A 22,289-nucleotide genomic window follows, 5' to 3' on the forward strand; every position below is an offset into this window, starting at 1 on the left:
TGGATCATTACCAAAGAATACAGTTGATCGTTCATCAAGTTCAAAACATAACACAAAATCAAAGGTCTAAAGATACAAAGCAATTTAAATACTGGGTAAGGTTTTAACAATAATTCCATTCGCACACCAATACTGTTTTTATCCAACAGTCAGATATGAAAGAGATGGGTTTGCAATTGTTTATATGGCCTTCTTGGTGACTACATGAATTGTGCATTCCCGGGTGATTCTGGGATAGGTTGTTACCTCAATACCAATGTGATTTCTCCAAAACAAATTAAGCATTATGGCAAGATGGTAAATATTTTCTGTTTTTGTTTTCATTTCACCCACAAATTTCAGAAACAATTCTATTTTTAGACTCATTGAAGTTCAAAACCATTACTTGAGTGCATACTTACTCTAAATCTATCCAGGAAAAGCTGCAAAAAATTAAAAGACTGCTAATCGTAACACTTATAAAAATGTCTATTTACTGTATATGAATGAAAAGAAGCACAAAAATTTAAGGCAAGGAAAAAGGGAAAAAAGAGTATGTGTTAATATGTGAGTGCATTTGGAAAAAAGATATAAAGGGCATGAAGCCACTAAAAGACCCCCAGAATCAGGCACAAATCTCCATTTGCCTCTCTAGAGATAAGCCTCACCCAGGCAGCCTAACACCAAAATTTACAGCAAGGCTTTGGCCTAAAGGGGCCCAAAAGGAAATCTGGCTTATAAAGTTTAATATCCCAAAGATACAAAAATCCACCGTAGTCCAGTTTTTATGAGAAAGCCTGACAGAGAATTTGAAAGTAATGAAGCATATTCATAAAAGCCCTAAGGCTGTACTGGTTCAATTTAGGCCAGAGAATAGGTAATGCTGCTAATGCTGAAGGCCACTGATTATGTGAAGCGACACGACCTTAATGATTCAGGAATATGAAAGAGAAAAAGTCTTAAAGGCTTAAAAAACAAAAAGTTTAAAAAGGTGGTACTCTTCATTACAGGGAATCAGGGCCACTCTGTCGAAGTTGGAGTCACTTGCTTATGGAGTTTAGATCTCACTTTACGGCTGGCTTACGGCACATCTGACGCTTAAAAGCTTTTTGTGATTCGTTTATCCATTTGCTCTCAGGGTCGTGAATAGCTGGTGCCTGTACTGTCAGCATTATACACAAGGCTGAACAGATGCCTGTTCACCAGCGTGCACACTCACACCCAGCCAGGTTTCAGTCACCAATCTGTAACATACACTTCTCTGGCATCTTGGAGGGGAGCAGACAACACCTAAGTAAAGCCATATGGGTATGAGGACAACATGTTAAGTCAACACAGACAATGACCGGGCTTGAATGCAGGTTCCTCGGGTTAGAAGTCAGTGGCACTAGCCACTGCACCACCCTGCCTCTCCTGCTTTCTAATAGAATGAAAAAATAAATGCCAAAACGAGACCATTACCCATAACCTAGCTGTGAAAATGTAAAGGAATTGACTCATTTCTCAATTATCGAGCTACCACAAATATAACCATATTTTACAGAAGTTACAAACATGATGTTAATTCACATCTGTAATAAATTCTGAGCAATGAAAACACCTCACTTTATCATCCCACTAAGGAGAGACCCTAATGTTGACCTGCTGCTGTTCGTCTGCACTTTACGTTCCCCTGTGAAATGGTAGACCTCATGTTCTCATTTTACATGTACTGCCCCCCTAGTGTCCAGGACGGTTCAATGGCATTCTCAGTGCTCTTCATGTCTTGGCTAACCTCTCCTGCAGTCACCTTTATTTACATAATTTGTAACAAATTGCAAATTTATGTATTTAGTTATTTGCTTAGCAGACACTTTTATCCAAATTAACTTACAAAAGTAGTCAACATAATCAAATAAACATCAGTCTAGGATTGTTTGGGAGCAAGTGTTATAGGACGAGGGTACAAAATTAATCAGCACAAGTGAAGAGTTCAGAACAAACTACAAACGAGTTACACTTCCTAGATTACAAGGCCTAACAGCAATTAGACAGAATTTCACCTTATAAGAAAGTCTCCAAATGCTTCCTAAACACAGGGACGGAGTCAGAATTTGGAAGTGGAAGTGGGCTTCTCGTTCAGTCAGCTAGAAGCTTCAAATGTAAAAAGTCTGGTGTGAGAGTTAATGCCACACAGAAGTGGCATCACCCGATGGCATTCAGAAGCAGACCTGAGTGGTCAAAAAGGAGTTGTGAAAGAAACACAAACACAGGAGAAAGGTTTGACATTCCACCTCATATATTGTAATTAATATTAGGTGAAAGTGTGGTTCTCCACCAAGTAATCTCAAATGACTGAGTCCAGAGCGGGACTGACTAGGAAGGGCAAGTGGCTGGTTTTATAGACGGTGGGAAGGAAGAGGAGGGTCCACAGAGGACCACAGGTGGAAGTAATGTAAGTAGGAGGGAGTGGTCTGGAGACAGAAGTGGAACCTGGTTGGGGTTTAGTTGGTCTTTCCTTCGGATGATCTGCAGTTTAGAGATAAACCCACCATTTCACCTTTAGTTAAGCCCACTGACTGCGTCCCATGCGCATGTGTGTGACAGAGTATAGGACCTCATAAGTTTCTCAGTATAGAGGATGCTGACCCATTGATTACTCTGTAGGCAAACATCAAGGATTTGATTTTAATATGTGTCACTACAGGGAGCCAATGTGGTAATCTGAAAAAAAGAGTGGCATGTGCCCACCTGGGCTGGTTGGTCATGCCTAGGGTAATCAGATACCTACGAACCCAAAGGAGGAGACCAAAGGTCATAAAGGAGGACAAAGGAGAAACACGTCCCATTCTATTCACGCAACACAGTATGAACTGTGTGTTACAATAAAAACTTTAAAATCAACTCATTTGACAGGTCACAAAATGAGTCATCAAAATTAAAAGTTATAGTATAACTCTGCAGTTTCGTATTTTTCAGACAAGGTGACGTTTCACAGCAGTTCATTGTTCCCGGCAACACGGGCGTGGACCTCCAGACAAGAAACGTTCTTGTGAGAAGAATTCCTCTGACAGAGTCAACAGACTGTCTATTTCTTTCTTTTGTCCACTGTGCGTTGATCGAGGTAAATGCTCTTTCAATGCTGGCATTGTGCCCAAGAATACAAAGAAAAATTTGCAGATTTTAAGCAGCTCTGAGTCACTGGCTTCATTTGTACAACTTTGTAAGTATGCCATGTTTCTGTGTTTTTTCGCTGGTAACACGTCGTTCTAAATCAGTGGTACCCTTGTTTGCAACGGACACGTAAGAATCACAAAACCAAACTCTTTGTGTCGTTTTTGATGTGTCCTTCCACCAATCACAGATACTTCATTTTCATGTGGTTCGAGAATTTGCATTTCCTCTTGTTAGTGTTACTGCTGGATGACATGATTAGATGAAAGACTACTGCATATTCGTATAACAAGTATGGACAACACAAAATGGCGAAGTGTGCGTTTTCGATGAGTTATGCAAAAAAACATAAAGATGATGGCATGCGATTTCAGCCAATAACACAGCCAAGTCAGTGATTGATGAAAGCTGGACATTTTCACCTTTTTAGGCATTGACTTCCAGATGGAGGACACAACGCCAAAACGGAGGACATGTCCTCCTTTTTTTCGGACGTCTGGTAACCCTAAACCAGAGGTAGCCAACACGGTGCCCACGGGCAGCTGGTCGCCAGCAGGGACATGTTCTAAAAATAGCACTAGACACCATAGAGGTCCGTCTAAAAATTATATTTAATTGTGTTGCTGTTCTCTTTGAATCAACAACACTTGCGGTCAAAGTTCAATATCATGCGCAAGACAAACCTCCATCTCACTCTTTGCTGAGAGGATCAAATGGGCGCAGCTACAATGGGGAGCTAGATGTGTTTTTTAACCCCAAAAAATAAAGAAAGCAAAGGAAAACCTAATATTTTCACAGTGATTGGGAGGAAGAGTTATTTTTTACGGCAGTAAAAGAAAAGTGCATATGTCTCATTTGCGGGATCGACTGTGGCGACGGCAAAGCGGCACAATGTAGAGAGACACTTCAGCATGTGTCACGAAAGCTTCCATGCTAACTACCCACCTGGCAGTGCACTATGGGCAGAAAAAGGCAAACCGCAGTCTTTTTTTCATGAGGCTGGTGAAAAAAGTCACAAAAAAGCATCTGAAGCTTCATTTAGAGCTGCAAATTTTTTGATAAAGAACGAGAAAGCTTTTTCGGACAGGGAGGTCTCGAAAGAAGCAATGACGATAATTGCAAATACTTTGTTCAAAGATGAGAGGAATGGTCCTGTTGTTCATCTCCACTCTCTCCAATGTCCAACTGGGGGGCAAGTACGATGGTTAGAAGAGTGTTGGCTATTTGTCCGGGAACTTGACAGGGCAACTGGGCCGGGATCTGGTTAAGTGCAGGTGGTTTAGCATCCAGAGTGGCGGCAACGAGTCCGTGAACAGCAGCAGTACATCGCAGCTGAACATGTTTATCCAAATGGTATTTGTTCAAAAAGTGTAACAGATGTGAGGATTTGTTTACAATGCTACAGATGTACAAATTCTATCACAAATTCCTATCACAAATGTGATAGGATTCATTTAAAAATGTGAAAGAGTTGATTTTGTTTTAAAATCTTACATAACAGATAATTTGTACAAACATGGGACAGAGTTCATGGTTTGTTCAAAAATGTTACAAAGGCAGTGGTTAGTACAAACGGGACATGATATATGAATATTTATTATTCTTATTAATAATAATAATAATATCACTAAAGGTGAACAGTGCAACTTTATGTTATTCAGGGAGTTTGTATCAAACAAGTAGCCCTTTGTGTTACTCAGTTCCCTTGAATTAGCTCTCAGTTTCACTTTTTTACACATACCATTGCAGTTTGAATCATCTGCAGAGCCTTAGATAGATAGATAGATAGATAGATAGATAGATAGATAGATAGATAGATAGATAGATAGATAGATAGATAGATAGATAGATAGATAGATAGATATAAAAGGCACTATATAATAGATAGATAGATAGATAGATAGATAGATAGATAGATAGATAGATAGATAGATAGATAGATAGATAGATAGATAGATAGATAGATAGATAGAAAAATGAAAGGCACTATATAATAGATAGATAGATAGATAGATAGATAGATAGATAGATAGATAGATAGATAGATAGATAGATAGATAGATAGATAGATAGATAGAAAAGGCACTATATAATAGATAGATAGATAGATAGATAGATAGATAGATAGATAGATAGATAGATAGATAGATAGATAGATAGATAGATAGATAGATAGATAGATAGAAAGAAATGAAAGGCACTATATAATAGATAGATAGATAGATAGATAGATAGATAGATAGATAGATAGATAGATAGATAGATAGATAGATAGATAGATAGATAGATAGATAGATAGATAGATACTTTATTAATCCCAAGGGGAAATTCACAATTCACTTAGTGATACAGGCTGGTGCTCCTGCCAGCAGAGCAAGACAATTCCAAAGTTTGGTCCAGGAGTTGTGCTTCCTACTCTGTCAGATATAGTCTGATCTTGCGGATATTGTATAGAGCAGGGATCTCAAGCTGGTTTTCATTCTAACCCTCTTCTTAATTAGTGACCTGTTTTTGCTGTTAATGAACTCCTTTTCCTTTCATTTTCATTGACTTGTTTTGTAAGATTTGTTCCCCTGAATTTCTTCATCGTTCCTCTGAATTGTTTCATTTCTTTCCTTAAATGGCACCCAAACAGAAATGAAATATGAAGATGTTACTTTGACATGTACCAACTATGTAAAGATTGTTGCAGACCACATACACCCCCCTTCATGGCACTAGTATTACCTTATTTCACGATAATGAGCCCTGCCATACTGAAAAAATGTTCAGAAATGGTTTGAGGAACATGACAAAAAGTTTATGGTGTTGACTTGGCCTCCAAATTTCTCAAATTTCCATCCGTTCGAGCTTCTGTGGCATGTGCTGGAAAAACAAGTCTGATCTATGGAGGCCTCACCCAGCAAATTTAAGGACTTAAAGCAGGGGTCCCCAACTCCAGTCCTGGAGAGCCCCAGTGGCTGAAGGTTTTCATTCTAACACTTTTCTTAATTGGTGACCTGTTTTTGCTGCTAATTAATTTCTTTTGAATTAAGTTTAAAGGACTTGTTTTTAAGATTTGTTCCCCTGAATTTCTTCATTGTTCCTCTGAATTGCATCATTTCTTTCTTTAAAGGCACCCAACAGAAGCCAACAGAAGATCAACTAAGTCAGGGCCTCAGACTCCAACCATTTGCTTAACTAGGCTCTGATTCTTGTGGTTAATTAAACCCATTCTTTAATTCCATGGCTTGTTGCTGCTCTCATTGTGCAATAGCAGACATTTTCAAAATGGTTGATCTTCTATTTTCTAAGAGCACTGTGCAAATGTTATGGGGACCTGAGCAGATCAACATTCCTGAGACCTTCATAGTTCATTATTTTCAGATATTGTATGATGGTCACAGTTTGCTGGTCATGTTTTGGTTCATTTTGTATCTCATTATTGTTTGGCTGCTAATTAAGGAAAAAGAAACAATTAAGGGGTCTGAGTCTTCAAGAACAAGTCAATTAAAATTAATTCAAAAGAAGATAATTAGCAGCAAAGACAGGTCACTAATTAAGAAAAGGGTTACAATGAAAACCTGCAGCCACTGCGGCCCCCTGGACTGGAGTTTGAGATCCCTGGTACAGAGTGACTGTGCAAGAGTAAGAGACTTTATCAACATGGTCACTGGAGGACAGGTGATCATTGATCACCATCCCATATTAGCAAAACAGTTGTGTCTAAAGTTTTACGTTAAGCGTCTGCACCATTTCTTCCACATAGCATGTGGATATTTGGATATTTTGTTACAATTAGAATGATTTCTGGATTTTAGAACCCTGCGTCTTCTTCAATAATGATGTAATGTTGTGTAGTTTTCAGATTCGGATTTTGATGTCAATGGGGATCACTAAACACAACAGAGAAACCCCTGGGTATGCATGGTGGTCTAGACACACCATTTTTCGGGTCTGCTTTTTAGGTGTTACTTGAATATTGAATCATGCCCCAAACTCACTGTCACTGTAATTACATGCTAGCCATGACAAATGAGACACAAAGGGGTTTGGGACCTTGACCAGATGCCTATCCATGTGTGCCCTGCGGACACGCTCCATAGCTGCGCTGTCCCATCTGCTTGCTTCCGGCAATCGATATGCAATTAAGCTGTGGAGGGAGAGGCAATTTTAGCAAAATCTGCACTTCCAATATGAAATTGAAAATGTAAAGAACAAGTCACTTGGGTTAATTTTGCCCCTTTATATGCCTTGTCATCCGCAAAAAGAGTATTCAATGGTGCTTGACTGCTTCCGACGATGTGAGGCTGATTTAAAAGTGATTTGCAATGTTTCTGTCATTAATTTCAAAATTTTCAGATGCTATTTCTCTATAATAGTGGCAGTGGGCAAAACAAATTTATTTTAAGTATAGTGCCTTTTCCACATGGAGGAAATTGTAGGACAAAAATGAATAAACAAATACATAAATATGACAATTAATAAATGAATTGTGAAATGGGACAATAATGTACATAAATGAAAAAAAATATAAAATTATATATGAGCATAAATAAATGTGTTATGACATCATCAGTCAAGTCTCGTCATCTGTGGGGGGTTTTGAAAAACCACATGGACACCGAAAACATGGATACTGAAGCATCGATCTTGTGGGTAAAAATGGGGTTAGGTTCTGGTGGGATTCTACCTTAGGGGAAGATCAGTGGAGACAGACAGGGTTGGGCGGTCACACTGCCCTCCAAAGCTCATCCCTCAAGGCTCATTAATGATTCTTCCACAGTGTTAATGTATGGAAAACTTTTTACTTCCCCTATAGTCAAGTTCAATCATCTTCTAGTCACTTTGACAGAGGCTGTGGGTGATCGCAGAACAGCCGATCTGAAGACCTCACGTAACCATCCAATCGGTAGTAGCGAGGGGCAGTGGACTAAATCACTGCGAGTTTATGACCCTCACTTACTAGGAATTCGTCATTTGTGGGAAACAATTACAAGGCCTGGTCTCCATGGGGTTCAATGGCTTACCTACCCCTCTCAGCACCGGATAGACACACAATTGATCCATTTAGTGTAGTGTACGTGCAGCTCCGGACATCTAAGAAAATCACAGACCTGTTATTGCTCAACCTTACATGGCATTCATACATGATAGGCTTTTCAGATTTTTTTTTTTACTCTGCATGGCCATGAATAAAATCTCCGGATGTCCGTCCCTGCCCCATCCCGTGGTCTGCAGCGAGGGACTTATCTATAAATAGGCATGATTAGACAGTGGGTGTTGTAAAATGGTTTCTATTTTTATAAGAGCAGATAATCAGACTGGACTCTAGGAATGGACTTTAGGATTTACTGTATGTTTTTGTTGCTGATTTCTTTATGTACTTTCATTTGTTTTGTTAATTTTATTGGGTTTTTGAGACCCTGAAAGCAGCACGCGGAAACTCTGTCAGCACAGGTAGGGATTGCTTTTCCATCACCAAGACAACTGCAGGTACACAGCCTCGCCAGATAACATGCCAGGTGGCCAATGGTTGATGCAGGAAAAAGTCTAACCCGGCCACTACTTACTGCTTGTTTGCTGCATCTGTGTGTATTAAAGTGGTAGCTCCCATTTGAATAAACACCCTGACAGTTTTGATAGGAATAAAGTTGGTTTTCCTGAAGCCTGTGGTCTCAGCGTCTTCTCTCGGGTGCAAGACAGTGACTCTCGTGTCACAATTTATTCCAGTGATACCCCCCGCATGCAACATGAAATACACCTTGAAATAAAAACTGACTTTTTCAGCCTATCAAAATTGAAAGGGTAGGCTCTAGGAGGTGCTGTTTTTTGATTGGTGAATTGTTGGGAGCACACCTCCTTAAAACATTAACCCCTCACCAAATGTTCCGATTCTTTTCCTATAGACCCACAATTATATGTTACATCTCTGTTGTGACTCCTGTTTGTCGATTCTTACATGTACCAACCTTTAGGTGTACACAGTTCATAGGTAGGGTGGCACTGTGGTAGCGCTGCAGCCTCTCAGTAAAGAGACCAGGGTCCACACCCTGGGTCCTCCCTGCGTGGAGTTTGCATGTTTGCCCTGTGCTTGTGTGAGTTTCCTCCCACAGTCCAAAGACATGCAGGATAGGTAAATTGGTGGTCCTAAACTGGTGCTGGTGTGTGGTTAGGCTTGGTGTGTGTGTGTGTTTGCCCCGTGATGGACTGGAGTCCTGTCCAGGGTTTGTTCTTGCCTTGCGCCCTATGATATCAGATCCTCACAATCATGTCCAGGACTTAGCAGGTTAGAAAATGAGTGACTGACAGTTCAGAGGTTGCAACACACTTGCATTCAAAACTGTGGTCCACTATCTCCAGATTCCACCCAGGAATGGCTGTTACTGAAATTTATTTCTTACACTTTTAACTGACCTACCTGAGAAAAGGACGTGTTTTCTCAACCCCCATGTGGTATAATAGAACAAAACGTGGAAGCAGGGAAAAAAGGTTTAATAAGTTTTAATCTTCAAATGTTATACAGTGGGGCAAAAAAGTATTTAGTCAGCCACCAATTGTGCAAGTTCTCCCACTTAAAAAGATGAGAGAGGCCTGTAATTTTCATCATAGGTATACCTCAACTATGAGAGCCAAAATGAGAAAAAAAAAATCCAGAAAATCACATTGTCTGATTTTTAAAGAATTGATTTGCAAATTATGGTGGAAAATAAGTATTTGGTCACCTACAAACAAGCAAGATTTCTGGCTCTCACAGACCTGTAACTTCTTCTGTAAGAGGCTCCTCTGTCCTCCACTCGTTACCTGTATTAATGTCACCTGTTTGAACTCGTTATCAATATAAAAGACACCTGTCCACAACCTCAAACAGTCACACTCCAAACTCCACTATGGCCAAGACCAAAGAGCTGTCAAAGGACACCAGAAACAAAATTGTAGACCTGCACCAGGCTGAGAAGACTGAATCTGCAATAGGTAAGTAGCTTGGTGTGAAGAAATCAACTGTGGGAGCAATTATTAGAAAATGGAAGACATACAAGACCACTGATAATCTCCCTTAATCTGGGGCTCCATGCAAGATCTCACCCTGTGGAGTCAAAATGATCACAAGAACGGTGAGCAAAAATCCCAGAACCACACGGGGGGACCTAGTGAATGACCTGCAGAGAGCTGGCACCAAAGTAACAAAGGCTACCATCAGTAACACACTATGCCGCCAGGTAGTGTCCTGCAGTGCCAGATGTGTCCCCCTGCTTAAGCCAGTACATGTGCAGGCCCATCTGAAGTTTGCTAGAGAGCATTTGGATGATCCAGAAGAGGATTGGGAGAATGTCATATGGTCAGATGAAACCAAAATAGAAGTCGTGTTTGGAGGAGAAAGAATGCTGAGTTGCATCCAAAGAACACCATACCTACTGTAAAGCATTTGGGTGGAAACATCATGCTTTGGGGCTGTTTTTCTGCAAAGGGACCAGGACGACTGATCCGTGTAAAGGAAAGAATGAATGAGGCCATGTATCGTCAGATTTTGAGTGAAAACCTCCTTTCATCAGCAAGGGCATTGAAGATGAAACGTGGCTGGGTCTTTCAGCATGACAATGATCCCAAACACACCGCCCGGGTAACGAAGGAGTGGCTTCGTAAGAAGCATTTCAAGGTCCTGGAGTGGCCTAGCCAGTCTCCAGATCTCAACCCCATAGAAAATCTTTGGAGGGAGTTGAAAGTCTGTGTTGCCTAGCGACAGCCCCAAAACATCACTGCTCTAGAGGAGATCTGCATGGAGGAATGGGCCCAAATACCAGCAACAGTGTGTGAAAACCTTGTGAAGACTTACAGAAAACGTTTGACCTCTGTCATTGCCAACAAAAGGTATATAACAAAGTATTGAGATGAACTTTTATTATTGACCAAATACTTTTTTTCCACCATAATTTGCAAACAAATTCTTCAAAAATCAGACAATGTGATTTTCTGGATTTTTTTTTTTCTCATTGTCTCGCATAGTTGAGGTATACCTATGATGAAAATTACAGGACTCTCTCATCTTTTTAAGTGGGAGAACTTGCACGATTGGTGGCTGACTAAATATTTTTTTGCCCCACTGTAGCTAGTGGCATAAACAAAAAAAAAATTGAAATGTGCCAATCCAGACCATACAGTACAACCTGGTAGATTTAGATGTTCCGTCTCCCAGGCGATGTTTAATCTTGTCGTTACTATGAAACATTTCTTCTCTCTGCTCAACTCCATCTCATCTGCGGTGTTCCTATCCAGGTCGGTGAGTGCATTTACATGTGCTTTAATGACCCGATTATCCACAGAAACGCAGTTTCAATGATGTCATGTATACCCTTGCTCTGGATACAGAGCTCTGTCAAACCGGGCTAACACACGTTCGACCTCTCTGTGAGTGACCCAGTTATATGGTGATGCAAACCGTCAACCAGGATTTCATAATCTGTGCATGTCCTTTATTGCACTCATTTAACCTGCATGTATCTTTGCTTCACACACACATCCAGCAGTCATGGGTAGAAAATGGTGGGAACGTCAACAAAGATAAATTTTCCCGTAGTAAATGCTTTTCTTGGCCGAAATAATCTGTCTCGATATTTCAAAAACAGATACATTTATTTTGATGAGCTGACGGTACAGTGTTAAGCTAAGTAGCACAATCTCAGGAGACACAGACCCCATGCTTGTTTTTAGACTCATGGCAACTGTTGATGATGTTTAATCTCTTGTGAAAGATACCCCAGACACAGACAGACATCGAGACACCCAGATGTCCAAAACACATACGCTTTTTAGTTTCTTCGCTCTGTACATGCACAGTGTACCAACCAATGCACAAATCACCAGTAAACTCAATCCTTATCTCTTTCTTCTGCCGCCTCCAATCATCTCTCGCAGGCTCTGTCCACTACCACCCAAGACCAGCTCTCTGAATGAAGAGAAGTGGTCCCTTTTATAATGCCCCGGATGTGCTCCAGGTGCTCCATGATGATTTTCCGGCAGCACTTCCTGGTGTGGCGGAAGTGCTGCAGTCCACGGCTCTGGAACCATCCAGGCGCCCCCTGGCAGGGGCCACAGATCCCCACAGGGTTGAGCTTCCCAGCTCTGTATCCGTGGCCCTGATGGAATCCAGTGAGCCTGCCCTCTTGCACCCCGGGGACGATATTGCCCCTCTTCCGGTCCTTCACTTCTCCAGGCGTCCCGATGGGGCAAGGTTCCGGGTCATATGCCACACTCTTTTTTTTTTGTGCATTTTGTTCATGACATTGGAGTGTTTTGCCAAAAGAGAACTTCATAACTGGATTTGCACATGTAAATGGGGTTTTTTTAAGACATCAGGTTTTTGACTCAACCTGGTTACTCATCTTATGCTGGTTTCATGTGTGCAGCACTCAGTGTCTGACTTTATGCAGCTCACCTCCATATGTTTCTCTTCTCAGATAAAATCTTTGTTTTTGATCTGTGGCTTGCAAATCTAAATTCTACTTTTTCCTTCTCTGCTCACCAGTCAGAAGCAAAGAGGGAGGTGTGCTCATGTTGCTTCCCAAGCATGGCAAATGAGCATTTGTAGAGAATGAGGGGCATGTAAAAACACAAAATGTAACAGCAGAGCTTATTAGTGAAAATGCACATTCCTAAAAACTCAGTACCAGCACGTTAAATAATGCTGGTGGAAGCAAGATACATTTCTGTTACCCATACCGACCAAGAGCGGTGTTTGGGGGTGGCAAGTGGGGCAACCGCCCTAGGCATCGCGCCTAAGGGGGCCCCACTTTTGAGGTCCGCGTGTCCCATTCGAGCGGATTTGTCAAGTTATATTATTGTCCAGTATGTATATATTTGAGATGCTTCTAAGAGGAACCCTTTTAAAATCCCTCTTCAAGGTCAAATTCTGTACATGTAAGTCTTTGAAAACATTCCATAGTCCACCTTCATTGACCGAAAAGGGTCACCAGAAATAATCCCTTCCTAAAATGGGCATAGCCCATAAGTCGCTGGGTTGGCTTCTCCTATCTATAGAAAAAGACATTACATCCAGATTAGACTGCGAAGATGGCATCAATGACTTCTCCATCAGAATGCAAGAAAAGTGGATTTTCGTCTCTGAACCTGAAAACCGATAAGAGATTTCATGATGATACCTCTACGTTAATTTCACACTTCCTGTTGAAACACTGAAACTCACATTTTATTTGTAGGCCATAAACATGTCCGAGTATTAATTTTCAAAAACATGTATCGCTAATGATAACCGGCTGACATGACATCAACGTGAGTTATGACTATGACATCCTGCATATCGAGACTCAGAGTATACTTGGGTACTTTTCTAGAAGAGGCCCTGCTAATTTCTGCATTACACTGCATTGCATTTCGCACTGTCATGATATTGTCATGAATTATGAATTGCACTTTTTTATAGATTAGATTGTTTAATTTTGATAAAATCCGCATGTTATCTTGCAAAAATTTAGCTGAATACTGTAATGAGAAAATCCGGTGTATGTTAATATTATTTTTATTAAATTTGCGTGCAAGTTTATACAGTCAACACATACTGGTAACAGTGTTTGACATAACCAACCTCGCGTGGGGTTAGTCAGCCCTAGGCCCTGTACACCCCTAAGGCCACCTCTGCTACCGACATTTCACCAACCTGCCCACCTTACACCTTTACTAGGCATGAGATGAAACATAGTTCATATAAAATGCTTATTGCTGAATAGGCTTCACTATACAAAGACTTTTCTGAGTATAAGACACAAAAAAAAGTTATTTCTGGACAAAATGTGATATAATGAAAAAGATTAGCTTTTAACAATAGATAGATAGATAGATAGATAGATAGATAGATAGATAGATAGATAGATAGATAGATAGATAGATAGATAGATAGATAGATAGATAGATAGATAGATAGATAGATGGCTGTGGAGGAGGAAGGAGAAGCTAATGTTAGTGCTAGCACCCCCTCTTGTCCAGGGGTAGAGCTGTTAACCCCACCAGAGCCAGGAAGATGGTCTCCAGCCTTGCATGCACAACACTTGTATTCCACCTCAAAAACCTTTTAAACCTACAGAAAAGCTGTTTTAGTGAGTTTCACATTTTGTAAATGTCAAATAGCCTACAAAACTAATTTTAGTGTCAGATACGTTGGTTTCACAAAGCAGAATCTTAATCGGAACCTTCACTAGTAGCCTCAGTAAGCCCATGGGCCACTCCACCCGCTACCCAGCCCCAATTACCACACGACCAGACGACAGGTGATTTACGAAGTAAATGAGTGCAATTAAAATCAAGACAAGATAATGAAGGTGATTACAAGAGTGCTGCCATTTCAACAAGAGCAGTCCTAAGAGGCTTGTTTTCAAATTCTCAGATTGCAGTGTTGCCTTTCCAGCAGCTGTCGTTGCATGGCTCTCTTTAAAACTGCTGGAAACAAATGAAATAAATGTGACCACAGTCCTCTCTGCACCCTCATCATCTCCTGAACCTTAGGAAGTCAAATTGATGGATTGATTTTTGTTGACACTTTGAAAGGTGCTGTATTAAACAAAACATTTCTAGTTAGTGTTGGTGTTCTGATGGGTGATAGCAGCTGCTGTCCATCTTTGCTCCATTGTATTTGAATTGTTTTCTCTATTTCCCTTATGTTATATTCAAACTCACTTATGTTAATCTATTGACCTGCTGACCACTGGCTTTCCTTTTCTCGAATGAGCCTCTGCACCTCCGTCCTCCATCATTTAAAACTGATATGTTTTTCTTACATCTTCTTCTTCTACGTAGAGTTGATGTGTTTGATTGAGCCCATCCATAGAGCTCAATCCTACACCTCCTCCCCAGTCAAATCCTTTCCCTTCTTCTTTTGCTTTATCCATCCACATCCACTTCACCCACCCCTTGCTTTGTTTTCTCCAGTACTTCCACTCCCACCACTCTTTTGCTCCCATTGTGATGTGTAAGTCCCTGTCTTGCACCCTAAAACACGAGGCTGAGTCTCAGTACCACAGGGTTATTTTTTGCAGCGGGAGCTGCCACTCTCCTATACACAGAAACAGCAAATGGGCAGAGTCGGGGCCATGCTAGTGGCCAAGTTATACTGTTCCCTGCATTTCTAATGTCCCTTGCATTACCCATCGGCGACAAGCATGTATAGCACAATCTCGATCGGCTCGTAGTTGTTTTCACGGCGCTATGCTGCTGCATTGCGAGCCTGCGGTTGCCTCAGCGGTCCTCCAAGTCACGCTTCGGTGTGTCGTCCCGTTGTTTGGCCATACCATATTCATTGTCTCTCATTCTCACATGTCCATATCCCTTCCACGTACTTTTCTGCACTTTCTTACATATATCTCTTCTACTTTTGTTGTACCTTTGATTGTCTTATTTCTTCTAGAGTTCTTGTTCATAACTCCACACACCCATCTCAACATTCTCATTTCTATCATAGCTAACTCCCGTGCGCCTTTACTGCCCATGTCTCAGACCCGTTCATCATGGTTGGTCTTACCACTGTCTTGCATTTAACTTTTGCCTTGTTCCTTAAAATACTCCTAAAATATCCAACTGTTCCATCCACAGTGCACTCTCTGGATTATTTCTGCATCTAATTCTTCATCTTGAGCTGCCACTGATCCTAGATACAGCATTTAAGCTTATCCAGTCTTTTCAATAGCTCTTCCTGCAGGCTAACTTCTGAATCCTAATCATCATTAAACCTCAAATATTTAATCTTCTTCCTGTTTATCTTCAAAATCTGTCTTCCAAAGCATTTTTCCATTCTTTGAACTTTTTCTCACTTGCTCCTTTAAGGTACTGCACAACACAATGTTATCGTTAAAAAAGCATGCACCGAGAGGAATCCTCTTTTATCTCACAAGTCAATACATCCATAACCGTATCAAAGAGTCAGGGTTTCACGTATGACCATTCCAGTCCACTCTCTTTGGCTGGCAGGTTACATCGATGCCCCCCAAGCCATTCTCATTATATTAACAATGGTTGGACTTTTTTTCCAGATAGACCTCATATATAATCAGGAACTGGCCATCTTGTTTTCAGTTCTGAACGTTCTGAACTCTTGTCTGAAGAGACATGTCCACAAATTATTGCATGCTGCACTATTGTGTATTCCTTCAAATTATATGGGGTGTAGTGAGAGACAAAAACAAGATGAAGATTTGAGGATTCCACCTTGTATACGGTAGGTTTTCAAGCAAAAAAAAAATTCAAATGAGTAGTCATCCAAGACTTAGTCCTAAGATAGACCAACTAAAGGAGAGGAATGCTCAGGTTTTATAGCTGGAGTGGAGGAAGAGGCGGGTCCTCAGGCAGAAATAGACTCAGTAGGGGGAGGTCGGAGGAGTTTTAGGCAGACTTTCCTTCTGGAGGTCTGTGGAAGAGGGAGAAAAGGCATTAGTGCAATTAATCAACCCCAGACTCTGCATTTTATTCCCACCTACACCCTTAGACTGCTTCCCATGTGCACGTGTGTGACAGGGGTCACCAAGGTAGTACCCTAACTCTTTCACTTTGTTGTGTCTTCTTTTGACCATGGTTACTCTGACTAAGCTCCAGAGAACTTTTGTAAAGATGAGTGAAACTTCCAGAAGGACAATTCTCACTGCAACATTCCACCGCTCAAGACTTTATGGCAGAGTGGCCAGGCAGAAGCCTTTTCTCAGTAAAAGACACATGAAGATCAAAGGAGATCACTGGTGCAGATCTACTCTAACTGGGACCTTTTCTGTTACTCCAATGCTCTTTCTAACCTGGGTCTTCACTTCCTCATACATATCCAGGACAACCCTCACGTACTTCTCTGCTACTCCTTTCTCTCTCATGCACCTCCAGACCTCTTGATGTGGCACCCTTTCATGATCTCTATTTACTTAATAGCTCCATAATAGTGATATTGGTTTCATGATGGTTGCAGATGATGCTCACTGATTCTTTCCTTTTGCCTTCTTTTTAGCTTGCACTGACCAGGATTTGAAGAACTTGGCTTCCAGGCTGAAAGACTGGTTCGGGGCACTTCATCAGGATGCCAATCGAGATTTAAAAGCCACTGTCTCCTCGGATTCCACACAAGGCCGTAAGTAACTCTGTTCACGATGCTGTTTCTGCTTTGCCAGGCCATTCACACTTGTGTGGTGGGTTGTGTTCTGCGAATGAGCCCTGGTATTTAAAGTAAAGTTACTTTGTATGGCAGCCAAGGAAGTTGGAGTGCCCTCTTGGGGCCACATGATAGCATTGTTCTCTTCTGTTTCCATGTGACATTGCATGCCAGCTACTTTTCTCCTCAATGAATTAGTCTCCTGGGGAATTTGTAGTTGGCCAACTATCTGTCAGCTGAGAAAGTAAAATGCAGATGCTCATTAGAATTGGGACTACCTTATAAAATTTCAGTCTAGGTGGTCACTCCAAGATGAGAGCCTTGCAGACACAGCTTTTAGGGAAAATGTCCTGCATGGAGAGCTGAGGGGCTCCAACAATTTTCCCAGCAGGGCACACCATTCTCTGCAGGGTCTTATGATCTGATGCTCTGCAGTTTCTGGATCAACTAGTCCAGACACTCTCTGTGGTGTGCTTAGTGATTTACTGGATATTTGACCCTTCACTCTGCATTGTGACTATTTGTATTTGTATTAGGACTTTTGTTCTCCTTGCTGGAAACTCTGTTTTGTCTTTTTGTGCTCTGTGGATCTTCACTGGTTAACATAGCCTTTGAAAATAAATCTTTCACTTTATAAAGATTCTACATGGCCCTTTTTGCATCTAGTCGGGGTTTTGATATGATTTCCTCCTCTGGTGGGAACTGTTATGGATTTACATGTTTTTGAAATTCTGAGCTCATAGTGCCAGTTAACTAACAAATACCAAATAAATGATAAATGCATGAAGCATAATATTCTTGGGTACTTCAAAAACACAAAGAACTATTAACAGTGAACAGATAACAATACCATCAAGTAAGTATTGGTTGGTAAGCTTAACATGCATCACAGGTAAATTAATGGAAGGAATCATTAATGATAAGATTGAGCCGCACATGACAGGTACAGAAAAATTAGTGAGCAGCCAGCATGGGTTCAGAAAAGGATGGTCATGTTTTACCAACACGCTGGAATTCTATGAGGAAACAGCAAAAGGATACGATGATCAAATTGGAGCAGATGATATTATTTATCTGGACTTTTAGAAAGCATTTGATAAGGTGCCACATGAGAGGTTAGGCATCCAACTAAAAGAAGTGGGAGTTCAGGGTGATGTTTTTAGATGGGTGCAGAATTGGCTCAGACACAGGAAGCAGATGGTGACGGTGCGAGGAACCTCATCAGAATTGGCCGATGTTAAGAGTGGTGTCCAGCAGGGGTCAGTACTAGGGCCACTACTATTTTTAATATATATAAATATATATATTGTAATAATGAAACAGAAACAGATCAAGGTTTGGGGGTTTGAGCCCCGTATACTGTAACACAAAGGTCCAACTTATTTTCAACAAAATTATCATTAGACAAAAAGGGGTGGGAGGATGGACATTTTAAGGAGTTGGACCGGAAATGAAGACACGTGGAATGCTGGGAAGGCGTGATGGTGGATGGGTAGTGGACGTCATTAATGGGGGACCAGAGGGAAGAAAGGAACCCGGAAGTGTTGTTGTTTTGGTTGTCTGGGCAGGATTATGGCGGCGGCGCTTTGTCTTTTCTACAGGAACAGAGCGAGAGAGGTTAGTACACCGTCATCGTAGTCTGGCACGACTTGTTGTGACGCGCGTCGGGTCTTTAAGCTGCTCCTCATGCGCTTGTGCGTGACAATATATATATACAGTATATATAAATTAATTGAATATTAATATAAGTATCAAGCTGGTTAAGTTTGCAGGTGATACCAAGATAGGTGGATTGGCAGATAATTGAAAATCTGCTAAATCACTACAGAGGGACTTGGACAGCATACAGGCTTGGGTAGATATGTGGCAGATAAAATTTAATGTAAGTAAATGTAACGTATTACACAAAGGAAGTAAAAATGTTAGGTTTGAATACACAATGGAGATCTGAAAATTGAAAATACACCTTATGGGAAGAATTTAGGAGTCATTGTGGACTTCCTGACAGTGTTCAGAAGCCATTAAGAAGGCAAACAGAATGTCAGGTTAGATAGTGCTCTGATGTGTAGAGTACAAGTCCAAGGAGGGTCTGCTCAAGCTTTATAACACACTGGTGAGGGGTCATCTGAAGTCTTGTGTGGTTTTGGTCTCCAGGCTATAAAAAAGACGTAGCAGCACTCGAAAAGGTCCAGAGAAGAGCAACTTGGCTTAATCTAGGGCTACAAGAGGGTGAGTTATGAGGAAAGATTAAAAGAGTTGAGCCTTAAACAAAAGGAGATTAATAGGTGATATGACTGGAGTTTTTTATAATTATTAAGGGAATTAGTGCAGTGGATCGAGACTGTGACTTTAAAATGAGTTCATCAAGAACACGGGGACACAGTTGGAAATTGCTAAGGGTAAATGTCACACAAAGATAAGAAAGCTTTTCTTTACACTGAGAACCATAGACACATTGAATAAGTGACCAAGTAGTGAGGTAGAGAGGAGGACTTTAGGGACTTTCAAAGTATGATTTGATGTTACTTTGGAAGAATGAAGTGAAAAAGACTGGTGAGCTTTGTTGGGCTGAACGTCCCATTCTTGTCCAGATTGTTCTAATGTTCTAATGAGTCCATGGTGGGGCTGGAACTGACCACATTCTTAAAAATAATGGATCTAAAATGGCACTTTTACTGAGCTGTGTGGTTCTTCATACACCCCTTTCTTGAAAAAGAACCATTTCATTCTGGGAAGAGTTCTTTGCATATGAATTTGTTACTTTGGAATTTGAAAAACTTCCTGAAATGTGGAAAATGAAGACATTTTTCATGTTTAGTAGGCTACCAAGCATGGTATGAATATGTAGAGAACACCTGAACTTAGCCTGTGTAATTGTATGCAGCGAGAGTCGATTTAAAATCAGGAACCCACTGGTATTTTACAAATGTGATACCATCTGTTCAAGGTTATTCAAATCTAAACAGTCCCAAATGCTTTCAGAAATCATTTGATAAGGTGCCGCCTGAGAGGTAGGGCATCAAACTAAAAGAAGTGGGAGTTCAGGGTGATGTTTTTAGATGGGTGCAGAATTGGCTCAGACACAGGAAGCAGAGGGTGATAATGCAAGGAACCTCATCAGAATTGGCTGACATTAAGAGTGGTGTCCAGCAGGGGTCAGTGCTAGGGCTAGAGTTTTACAGACCGTGGTTGGCCTGACAGATAGTCCATTATGCAGGACACCAGAGGCTCATCTACCTGCATATCTCTGACTTTACCTCTTAACAGGGATGGCTGGATGATATTGAGGTCAGGTCAGGTTGGGGAGCATGCACTGTTACAGCACGTTGCTGCACCCACCACACAATGAAACAGCTCGGGATCCTGGTTGGCAACCCCCCAGACAGACACGTGGTCCAGTCCCACCCTCCAGAAATGACCCTCTATGTGGGCGCCACTTGGACTGGTCCAGCCGCTCAGCGCACTCAACAATTAGGATTCTGTGAGCCAGTTCACCCTCGGGGAATCATACCACATGGCCGCAGTGCCGTAACTGACACTCCCTCACAATGCAGGTAATGTGCCTCATTCGGGACTCCATGACCAACCACTCAATCGACACAAAGTCCAACGTGTGGTACCCAAGGATTCTCCAAAGAGACAAGAGACCAAAGGAGTCCAGTCTTCGTCTCAGGTGACTGGATAGCGTCCATGACTGATAACTACTGTATATAGTAAAACAGGGAGCACCAGGACTCTAAAGATTTGGATCTTTGCCCTTTTGCAGAGATATCAGGAGCGCCACATACCCCTTTCCAGTGACCTCATGACCCCCCACGCTGTCCCAATCCATCTACTGACTTCATAGGAAGAGTCACCAGACACATGAAAGTCACTGCAGAGGTTATGAATTGAGGGTACAGGAAAAAAAAAAAAAAAAAAAAACACCATAATAAAAGCATGAAATAAAATCTCACATTGTGCCGTCAACTTGAGCCTGATCAGGATACGTTTCAGTGAGGGACAGGAGCTTATAGGCCTGCCATCTTCCCTGCCTGGTGACAAGACTTCATGAGGCTGTTACTGAGTCAAGAAGCGATTCACTTAATGTCTCAGCTGCCGCATTATTAAGCTTTCCAACACAAGACAATTTACAGCCATGTCAAGTCCGCACATTGAACTCCTAAAGGCAAAGCAACCACTGAAACAGAAAGCCATTATCTTTTATTTCCTGAACCTCTTAATATACAATAATGTAGATTAAAAAGAAGGCCGGTAAAACTTGCTCTTCAGGGCATTATGTTCATTCTGGTCATGGCGATGACTCTCACAATCAGAAAGAAGTGAGTTACAGTCTGTAACAACGCAATGCAGGCAGTTAGGAGAGGCCCACAGATTGTCATAAGGTGAGGCGTGTATTTGACTGGATGCTATGGGATGTGTTTTTAGGGCAGTCTCTGAGATAAGAGGAGCTTCAGCTTGTAATATACAGAGTCTTCACTTTACAAAATGGAAGAAAAGTCACTTTATAAATACTGCTCAAAAAAATGAAAGGATCACTTTTTAATCAGAGTATAGCGTCACGTCAATGAAACATCTGGGCTATTGATCTGGTCAGTTAAGTAGCAGAGGGGGTTATTAATCAGTTTCAGCTGCTTTGGTGTTAAAGGAATTAACAGGGGCACTAGAGGGGGAACAATGAGATGACCCCCAAAACAGGAATGATTTAACAGGTGAAGGGAGGCCACTGACATTTTTCCCTCCTCATCTGTTTTGTAACTCACTTTGCATTTGGCTACGGTCAGTGTCACTATTGGTAGAATGAGGTGATACCTGGACCCTACAGAGTTTGGTGGCACAGGTAGTCCAACTTCTCCAGGATGGCACATCAACACGTGCCATTGCCAGAAGGTTTGCTGTGTCTCCCAGCACAGTCTCAAGGGCATGGAGGAGATTCCAGGAGATCGACAGGCAGTTACTCTAGGAGAGCTGGACAGTGCCGTAGAAGGTCCTTAACCCATCAGCAGGACTGACCGGTATCTACTCCTTTGAGCAAGGAGGAACAGGA

The 22,289-nt window shown here is 41.4% G+C and overlaps 1 protein-coding gene across 1 annotated transcript in view; it reads left to right on the forward strand.

Annotated features, from left to right (window-relative positions):
- spock1 (SPARC (osteonectin), cwcv and kazal like domains proteoglycan 1) overlaps positions 1-22,289 on the forward strand; it is a 633,015-nt gene that overhangs the window by 577,669 nt on the left and 33,057 nt on the right. Inside the window, exon 7 of the mRNA XM_028812997.2 lies at positions 17,102-17,221. Within this exon, the coding sequence (XP_028668830.2) occupies positions 17,102-17,221 (120 nt within the window). The remainder of the gene's footprint in view (positions 1-17,101; positions 17,222-22,289) is intronic.

This window comes from Erpetoichthys calabaricus, chromosome 11 (assembly GCF_900747795.2).
Source record: "Erpetoichthys calabaricus chromosome 11, fErpCal1.3, whole genome shotgun sequence".
NCBI lineage: Eukaryota > Metazoa > Chordata > Cladistia > Polypteriformes > Polypteridae > Erpetoichthys > Erpetoichthys calabaricus.